The sequence below is a fragment of the Carettochelys insculpta genome, chromosome 17 (assembly GCF_033958435.1).
Source record: "Carettochelys insculpta isolate YL-2023 chromosome 17, ASM3395843v1, whole genome shotgun sequence".
Taxonomy (NCBI): Eukaryota; Metazoa; Chordata; order Testudines; family Carettochelyidae; genus Carettochelys; species Carettochelys insculpta.
The window spans coordinates 10,072,553-10,082,552 of NC_134153.1; the positions used below are offsets into that span (position 1 = coordinate 10,072,553).

At 40.5% G+C, this 10,000-nt stretch overlaps 1 protein-coding gene across 1 annotated transcript in view; it reads left to right on the top strand.

Annotated features, from left to right (window-relative positions):
- Positions 1 to 3,457, top strand: part of TAF4 (TATA-box binding protein associated factor 4) — a 74,543-nt gene extending 71,086 nt beyond the window's left edge. Inside the window, exon 16 of the mRNA XM_075011587.1 lies at positions 1,814 to 3,457. Coding sequence (XP_074867688.1) covers positions 1,814 to 1,981 — 168 coding nt within the window. The 3' untranslated portion in view covers positions 1,982 to 3,457. The remainder of the gene's footprint in view (positions 1 to 1,813) is intronic.
- Positions 3,458 to 10,000: the final 6,543 nt, after the last annotated feature.

Below are 10,000 nucleotides of genomic sequence, written 5' to 3' on the forward strand. Positions count from 1 at the left end.
TATGGGAGCAGGGCTAGCATCAGATGCAAAAGTGCCCTGCCAGATAGTACTTACCTCCCCCCACTCGCCCTGCTTTTCCCCCCAAAAAATTCAATCCCATGCAACTTTGCATGCACACCACAGTGGGAGCCATACTGACTACTGTATCGTAAACCGCGGGTATTGTAGGGTAAGTAACTGTTCTTTAGTTCAATCTGACTTCTGTTCACCACTGTTATGTGTTAAATTCCACCTGAATAATCTGCACAGAGGAGACCAGTAGGATGTGATATTTGGTGGAAGGAGATGAAGCTAACATGACCATGCACTTTGAAGAAAAGTTGATCTAAGTAATAAAAGCCCCTTTGTGACTTGAGCCAAAATCCTGCTGAAAGCCAATAGGAATTAATCTCCTAAGGGTGAAAATCTTTGCTGAGCTATGGTGGTTTTAAAGCTCATTTGTGCCTTCCTAACGATGGCAGCCCTGGTTGGTGGCTATACACCAGTACACCCTATACACCAAGCCTTATGAAGGGGTCCTCTGAAGGCAGACTTTTACGGCAGACTTCCACAGTCTTGTACTAGGGAGGTTCACCCCCAGCCAGATACTGGTCTTTAGGGGGCCCTTCTCAATTTAGGGTCCTGTTACCCATGTAAAGAAGTAGGCGTCGGGGTGAGAATCTCACCCTACGTCACTTTTTAAAATGGGAGTGAGGATCCTATCACTTCCAGACACTTCTGAAAACTTTATTTTGTAGTTACATCTTTGCAGCACCAGTACCCACCAAACCATGTTTTGGAACATGATTTGAATAGTTTGTCCTAACAGACAATATAGACAGTTGAAAGGATTACATTTTACAGGTTGTGTGCTAGACTCCTGGAAACTTTGATCTGTTCTCCAAGCTATGCTGGTGTTTGAAAATCAAAATATCTCCTCTGTCTAATTGTTACCCCAAACTTGACATTCCTACATGTCTGCCCCCAGCCTTCCCCCGGATTTGAAACTACGGCAGTCAGCAACATTAAGAGTTTAGCCACTGCAAGCTGAAAACGAAACAGCACATAGCTAGGAAAATCTTATTTCCTGAAAGGCAAAGCCAAATGGCTGCATGTTTGCAGTTTTGCTATCAGAATGGGAGCATGGGATAGGAAGAGAGTGTGGTGTGAGCATGGTAGGAATGCTTGGATGCTGACCTTGGACTTGAGCACCTCCAACGCTTTTCATACGTAAGTTTATTATTTTGAAAAGAGATGGATAGTTTTGCTGAAATTAGGGTAGTTGGTGACCCAGTAAGAGTCACTGTAGGATATGTACTCTGTTTCAAGTTAGCTATAAAAGATTAGATGAAAGAATCTGCTTTGAAACAGCCTGATGAAGCTTTCTTTGGGTAAGGACAGCTAAGTTCTCCGCAACTAAATGGATGGAGGGGGACCCCACCTGGCTGCTAATCCTTCAAAATTATCTCTTAGCTTTAGATAAATACGGATGTTTTGAAATGTACTATATTTATTGCAACCGTGTGTGTACATTTGAACATTAAGATCTTAATACAGTAGTGTTAAGTAAAATCACTTTGGTTTGTTTCCATATATCAGGTGGATGCAATGTACCCCCATTGATTTACTTCTATGATGGTTGGGGAGAAACAGTTTGCTACACTGCACTGGGTTCTAAAAACCCTGGGTAACGTAAGACAGTACAGTACTGGATATCCTTCTGTGGGCAGTCCCTCATTTTATTACTCACCTGTTACAGTAATGTATTATGGGCACAAAAAATGTTCTGTGGGTGTTGAAGCACTCTGATTGTAGCTTTTCTTCTTGTCTTCAGGGGTCCAGTACAAGTACGGTGGTCCCAGGCAGCTCTGGAGTTGGAACAACCAGACAGTTTACGCGGCAAAGGATAACGCGGGTGAACCTCAGGGACCTCATATTTTGTTTAGAAAATGAGCGAGAGACAAGCCATTCACTATTGCTATACAAAGCATTCCTCAAGTAAAATGGAAAAGATCAAGGTATTTTTGACGGAGAGACGCCTGAGGACATTTTTTATATATTTGCAGATTACGCCTTTTTGTAACAAGCAAATGGGATATTGTTTAAAAAACAACCACCTCTTTACATGGAACAGTTTTATATTCCTGTTTATTAAAAAAAAACAAAACAAAACAAAACAAAAAACACTTCAGTACAAGCGACAAACATTTCTGTAACAATGAGGATACTTACAAGGCCTGTGGATACTATAAGTGGACAATTAAACTTAACTCATCTCTTGATTGAGTGGCCTTCTTGCCAAACAAGCCATATATAAAGACTGATGGAATCATTTAGCAAATAACTAGCTACCCTTTGTCATACTTGTAGCAGTCTCAACATTAATTGTGCATTTTAGTTCAGTTTTGCTTAACTAAATTGATTATATAGGTATATGTCTACAGCAGATGACCTCATTTCATTTATCTTTTTTTAAACAGTCAGTTAGCAAAGCAAACTGATTTTTAAGAATATTTATCTTCCCCAAAATGTTCAAATTCTAGAGGGATATACAATTAATTGAAACATAACCTCAATTTTTAATCACATTATTGCTTATTAGAGGCCCTGATATCCCATAAAGGAGGGTTACTTCTGAATGTTTTTATCGGCATCTGTAAAAATGCATTTTATTTGCTATAGTTTGTAAAGCTGTAAAGTTTGAAAAAAGAAAAAAAGGAAAAAAAAAAAGAAAAAGAGAAAAACCTTTTCAGCATAAATATATTTTACTTGCACTGTGTTTTTAGCTGAAGTGAAAGCTTAGATTAAATAAAATCAAAGTTGAGAGGAATCATCAAAAAGACTTTCTCAGTGTGAATCAAGTGTTGAAAAATGGTTGGTGTATTTTGTCAGTAATTGTACATAATTTTTGGCACATAACATAAAAAATGGCTATGTAAACTATAATTATTTTGCTAAAAGACTGTATGCAAGCTGTGGGCCTACTTTAAAGATGTCCACAGCAAAGTCCCTTCTTTGTACCTATTTTTTTATTACAAATATACTAATTGGTTCTTTATATTTTCAGAGGTTATTGTATTAAATTGTCTATTGATAGTACTTTTATGACTGTAAATACTTTGGCTTTCTTTGTGTGAACTCTCATGTTAGAATTTAACTCTCTTGCGTGTAAACTGAATGCTGATCAGTATTTTTATCAACACCTGACAACTGTTACACCTTTTATTTTGTCTTTTAGGAAATCCTGTCTTTCCATTTTTTTCATGTAAATTTTGCACAGTTACTTGTTCATATGTAAATATTTTACTTTCAAAAATGAAGTTTTTAATTGCTATTGTTTTATATAGGATTGAAAGAAAATTAACTCCTTTATTAAAAACAAATTTATCTGTATTTGCTAATGCATTTTCACTTTCTGCAACTTTCCTCCTCTTGGATTTACTTATCTTAGCACAGTAATGAGATCCCTCTATGTGAGGGGCTGCTACCTTCCAATGATGCACTTTATTTCTGTTGAGCTTGCTTGCTTTAACCAATATTTTGAAAGCATATGATTACTCTTGCAGTGAATCCAGAAGCTTCATTGTTGGCCTAGGGCATTCTGCACAAAGATCAAAGGTAGAGTTTCTGTAGCAGGGAAGTATTGTATAGAACTCATGACATTTTATATTGACTTAAGAAAGTTCTTCATAAACTGCTATGTTCGCAGTGAGAAATAGACTGCCCTCAGATGCACAAATGCTACTGTCATTGACATCAATGAGAGGCGTGTGTGTATTTCAAAGGAAAATGAGGTGCTAAATTTTAAAGGGACAGTGTCAGGGAATTTTTTTTCCTAAATAGTTCAGTTTCTTTAAGTGTGTTTCTATACTGTAGGTCATTAAAAATCTATTGTATTTTTTGTTAAGTGTGCATTCACTTCTTGGATTTCATTCAGTTGGCAAAGATGGCTCACATATTCCTTTCTATTTCCATGAGTGAGGCCCAAGTTCTACCCCTAAAGCCACACAGTTTATCCTTGCAAGCAGATGGGACTGTCAGTGCAGATCAGATTGCAGAGTATTGTCCCAAACTCATTGTGTCTCCTATTAAATTAGGACATAACCATGCAGTAACTTCAGTATGTAGGAAACTGTATGCACAGTGAGTGTAGTGCCATTGAACTCAATGAATGACTCCCCTGAGTAAATTCACTCGTCTCACCAAGTGCTGGATGGATTGGTTCTTGTGCTCTATTGCAATGCTGAGTTTACAAATAGGATGGGAAGTCAAACAAACCCAGACATCTGCTTTCATTGTAATTTTTAATTAGTTTTTTAAAACTTTTTTGATTTAGAGCCATCATTGTAACATTTCTTTAAACATAAAAATATCTGTTCTAAATGCTAGATGCCATTTACAGTCACTCCCTGGGAAAAACAGAGGAGCTGGAATTTAGGTCTTGGCAGGTAGGTGGAGAAGCAGCTAAATTTCTAATATCACCTGAATCGTCATGTTTAATTCTAATAGCAGGATGGTAATAATTGGCCCAGATATTTTTACAGGCAGACATTTGATATGAACATGTTGTTTACATGGGGCAGACCCACATTTGAGATATGACATCACAAACGTAGCTCTATAGATACTGTAGCACAGTTAGCAAAGAAAGTGTTCTATAAATATTGTGAGGAGATTTTTTTTATCTCCTCCCACTGATCTACATACTACAGGCATGCCTCTGATGAAGCCAGTCTTCGTCCACAAAAGCTTATTTCTCCAAAAAATCTGTTTTGTCTATAAGGTACCCTGGGGACTTCCCTTTTTGATCTACCTTAGTAGTACAAGTCCGTTTCCTAAAAGAAATTTTAAGTCTTCTTTTGAAATGACTGGAAAATCATTTTTCTATACATAAAACAAATACATTAACCTGATCTCTTAGGCCTTCTTCGGGCTAAGAAATGTGCTATTTATCTTGTTGGCAGTCTCCAGTTGTGCAAAGCTACCGTTGGGAGCCATGAAGTGTTGTAAGGATTTTAAACCCATTGCTAGTGTTGAACTGAACACTACCTAGTCAGGACCTTTGGAGAGTTGGGGCAGGAAGGAAGAGAAGAGGGTTGGCTGTTTTTTTGCAGAATTCAGAGGAAATGTGTTTTTAGTATGTTGATTACCTTATTTAAATAAACATAGTTGCAACTATATGAAGTTGCTCAGAAGTCTGCAATATTAGGCAAAAATGTCCTGGTTGAGAGGGATTAATGGAGAAGCAACCAGATGAAGTTGTCAGTGATACCTAGTTAATACGAGATTAACCCTGGGATCCCTTATTTAGCATGTTGCTGTCACCATATGTATGTGGCATGTGTGGACATACACATGTTTAGGAGATCATACATAATTGAATGTCTTTTTACAAGTTTATTAGAGATACCAGACTGAATCTAAATAAAGATATGTCATCTTTCCCTATAAGATAGGAATGGATGGGGTCTATAACATCAACATAGAAATTATGTAAATAACTACATTGCGATTCCTCCTGAGGTGTTTCTAAGGCTATGCCTAGACAGTGGGAGCTATTTCAGGATATTGCAGTATCTTGAAATAGGTTCCCTGCATCTATGCAACGCGCCCATCATTTCAAAATAGTTTTTGAAATAACAGGCATGCTATTCTGACATCCCTGTATACCTCATCGCAGGAGGGGAGTACAGGTATGCCTCAAAAGAGCATTTTATTTCATCAGGTAGCACTATTGCCTAGTGCTGAAACAGCTTATCTCGAAATTTACTTGAAATAGGCTACAGAATTTGCATAGCGCAAATTGTGTAGCTTATTTTGAGCTTCGGCTGTTGTGCAGACATAGCCCAAGTGGCATGTGACTGAGATGTAGGAAAAATTAAACCATGGATGTTTGAGTTCAGATAACGGCTATCGAGAAATCTGCAATGCAATAAAGAAGAGAGAGAATGACTTGCCATTTGATTGTATTTTGCTAGTCAAGGCAGCACAGAAGGCGGTAAGTAACTGTATTGGACCCGAACTATTGATACTGTTCATAGTGCAGGAAAATTTAGCAAACCAATTAGCGTTAATTAGATGCTCTGAATTCAACCTGTTTTCATATTTTGGAGCTGTTTAACTAAACAGGTAGCCTACGAACAAACTTCTCAGAATGATGTGTAAACACTGTAATGTCCATAAAATTTGCAGTAATGGAGATGTTTTAGGGTTTTTAATATGAATATGAAACTTGTGTAGGTGATAATTGATTGAGCTACTGACTAATACACTTGCAATATGACTGTCTTGTTTCTGTGTTCAGATGTCTGCCCCAGAGTGTAAAGTCTTACTTTCCTGGGGTGAACGTGATACAAGATACTCAATTATTTGTTTTTCAGGTCTCAGCAACTATAATTCCATCATACACAAAGGTCCAAAGTGTTCAGCACAGTCAAGTGTGCATTTTTGGATGTAAAGGAGGCACCTGCTTTAAGGGCCTCCTGAAAATATGCACCAAACACCAATGTTAAAATTGGTTATAACGTATAGAATAACTTTTAAACTGAAAAGAGTTCAAACTAATCTCTTTTCTGAAAATGTAGCACAAACAGTAGCTTGAACAATACATTTGTGTAAGTATTTTGGCATTTTTAGTTAAAGGAAGTAATTTGACTTGATAAAGCACCAGCATTGAACTTAAGCTATGGGTCCTAGTCTGTTGTTCAGTTTACCTACTTGGGTGATATTGAGCAAGTCCCTTCATCTTCCTCCAGTTCACACCAGCAAAAGATGTTGAGTCTAGGTCAACATCGTAAACATCCTTGAATGCCTCATCTGTGCAAAAGTGCTCAGAACTTTGGAGGAAAGTAGCGTCTTAGAGGTACGTATTACTGGTAAGTGACTTTGGCACTTTTGACAGACAATTGGGGAGGGCTGGCATTTTATTATTCAAAGAGTGGAGTGAGCTGGGGCTGTGGCATTACAACTTCTACCACCCTGCCTTCTGCCTCATTGTTGCCCTGACCATAATACCTTTGGGTGTGACTGCGAAGTCACTCCTGGTTGGTTATACCTATAGTGCAAATTAAGACAGTAGTCCCACTGAGGTTTTCAATGTTATGAACTTGTGGCTGGTAGTAAATGAATTAAGGTCACAACCAGCCTGCAAGCCACCAAATAGCCTGTATGTAACCTGGGCTACATTTGAAGGAAAGAGCTAGAGGTGGAAGCCAATATTCCTGTTTCAAATGTCACTTCTATTCCTTTAACAGAACCTCCTGATTCTGAAAATGTAAGGATCCACATGCTTTCTTGGTTAGTTGGAGACTTGGACTGTTGCTTATGTTACAGCCAATATTTTGGGGATGTGGGGCAGGAGGACTTCAAAAAAAAAAAAAAAAAGTTGGTACTATACATATGAAACAAGCAGTCCTGTAGCACCTTTAAAGACTAACAGATTTACTGAGTAATAAGCTTTTGTGGGTCAGAGCCACTTCAGATTACCAACACAAGCTCATTACCTAATTAATACATTTGTTAGTCTTTAAGGTGCTCCAGGATGGCTTGTTTTTTGTGAAGTTACAGACTAACATGGCTACCCCTCTGAGCCTATACGTAGGATCTGCCATTTTAGAAATAGCTTCCTCCATGAAATGGTATCTTCCCTTTGCTTGTTCTGCAGTGGTGTATTTGTTGCAGCTTGCTGCTGGGCACAAAGCAGCTAGGGTCAAATCTTGTTTGGCTTATCCCTGAGAACTTTCCTGTTTACAAGTCCGTAGGACTCCCTAAGTGAATTAGGCTTAGTCTACACTAGACTATACAGTCGATGGTAGATACATTGATTCTAGCTACACAATTACCATAGCTAGAATTGCCTATCTGCAGTTGACTGTAAGGTCTGTCCTCATTGAGGGAGGTTGATGAAAGTGTTTCTCCCTTACTCGCGATTGAAGGAGTACGGGGGGTTAACTGCTGTCCTCAGAGAGATTGATTTTTGTGTGTCTTTTGCATGTCTGGTACTGTGGAAAATCAACCCTGAACAGGTCAATCTCCTGCTAAGTATAGACAAGCCCTTAGCAGCATTTGGTTCTCTTGGGGTGGGCCATGTACCCCACAGAGGTAATTAAAGGTGTTACTGTGTTAGAGAGCAATTACTGAAGCTGGTTGCACCTGGCGGGGACAGGTGAGCCAGCCAAAACTGAAAATGAAGCCCAGTGGTAGGGAAGAGTTGGGTGTAAAGGGAAGGAGCCCAGGTTGAGAAGGAAGCTCCAGGGACAGAGGGGAGGAATTCAGCAGTACCTTGCTGGTTGACAGAGTAGACGAAAGGTCTAGAACAGGTGCACAGGTTGCTATGGTGCAAGGGGAGCTGTTTTTCCCCAGCCACTACATAGATTTATATGTGCTGCTATGTCTTTCAGCCCCAATGCTCATACAGAATGTAACCACACATACTAAACTCCTGACCACTTCTTGAATTTTTCTGTCATGATGTCTGAAGAGAAAGGTACGTGTACAGTAAAAGCCCAGTGAACTAGGAGAAAGGGCTTGAAGGAAAGCCAGGATAGAAGTCAAGGGAAGAAATGAGGACTCTGAGACAGCCGATATTAGCTGGTCCCTGGACTGGAACCTAAAAGAGGGAGGAGCTGGTCTCTTCTCCTAGTTGATTTGAAAAGGCAATGAAAAACCCCTCCGATGCAAAGAGGGAGAATGACTATTGAGTTTCAAGCTAGGTCTGTAAGGACAGAGGCCTGGGGGATCACTGCCCAAAGAGTCAGGATGACTTTGCAGAGCCTGGACCTGGGTCGAGAGTCCATGGAGCAGAGAGCCGAGGAAAGGAGGGAAGTTATGTTTTAATTTATGGGACTCCTTGTTTACCCCAGGTACACTAAATGTAAGGTACCGGAGGGCTGAGTCACAGGAAGAGGCAGACTGCTGCAGAGCCCGAGTATCTGTTGGCCAAGGAGAACCAGCTGCAACGCCATGCCCAGTGATAAGGGTGATGCTCCAGTGGTGAGTCCATTCAGTGATACTGCCAGTGCTTTTTTCCTAAAATTAAAGGTGCTGGAGCTCACTTTTGGCCAGGGTGAAGGGGAGAGCGACCCTTCATCCCTGTGGTTGGGAGCTGCCTGGGGTATAGAGCCCCACCAGCAGCCCCAGCCATGGGAACCCCAGTCAGGGGAAACAATGCTCAGTGCAGCTTGGACCCCTCTCGGGGATAAGACCATCAGAAATAAAAGCTTTGGATACCTCTATATGCACTGTATTTTGTAGAAAGAATTGAGCCATTAGACAGCAAAACTTATTTTCACAGCAGTGCAGCATTTGGTCTATGGTCCATTCCATCCAGTAGGAAAATTAAGCTGCTGAGAGCAATCTTAGTTTTAAAGAAACTGTCTCTAACTTATTTCAGCGTGCATAGAGCAGTATGATTTCTAGGAGGGAAAAGAACCCAGAACATTTCTGTGGTTTGCAAGCTAAGCTGATGAGAACAAATACCTTCAGTATTTCAAGGAGACCAACACTCCACAACAGTTAGAACAGAGGTTCCCAAACTGGGGGGTTGTACTGCCCTGAGGGGGGCATGAAGAAATGCCTGGGGGGGTGCAAGGTGACCTGGCTGCCCCCACATCAATTCCCCTTACCCCAAGAAAGAGCCTGTGCTGATGTTACCTCCTGCAAAAATGGAGGTAGTGCCAACTTCCTGCGGCATGAGGGAGGGTAGTCCCGCAGGTGCACACCAGAGCTGTTGTCTGAGGAAGTACATGTACTGCTTCCCCTCCCCAAACAGCCAGCTCTTTTCCTCAAAAGCTGGGTCTGTTCCCCACCAGCGACTTCCTTCCACCTGCTGCCTTCCTGCATGTGGGGGCTGGGGGGAGTGGGTGTCCTGGGTCAATGCCAGCTCCAACTGCTCAGCAAGTGCATGGCTGCAGGGGGGAGTGAAGAGCTTCTGATGTTATGAAAACTATTTCCAACTTTTTTGAAGAAAATAAACTTTCATAGGAAAAATGGGTTGGTGTATGCACAGACAGTTGTCCAGAGC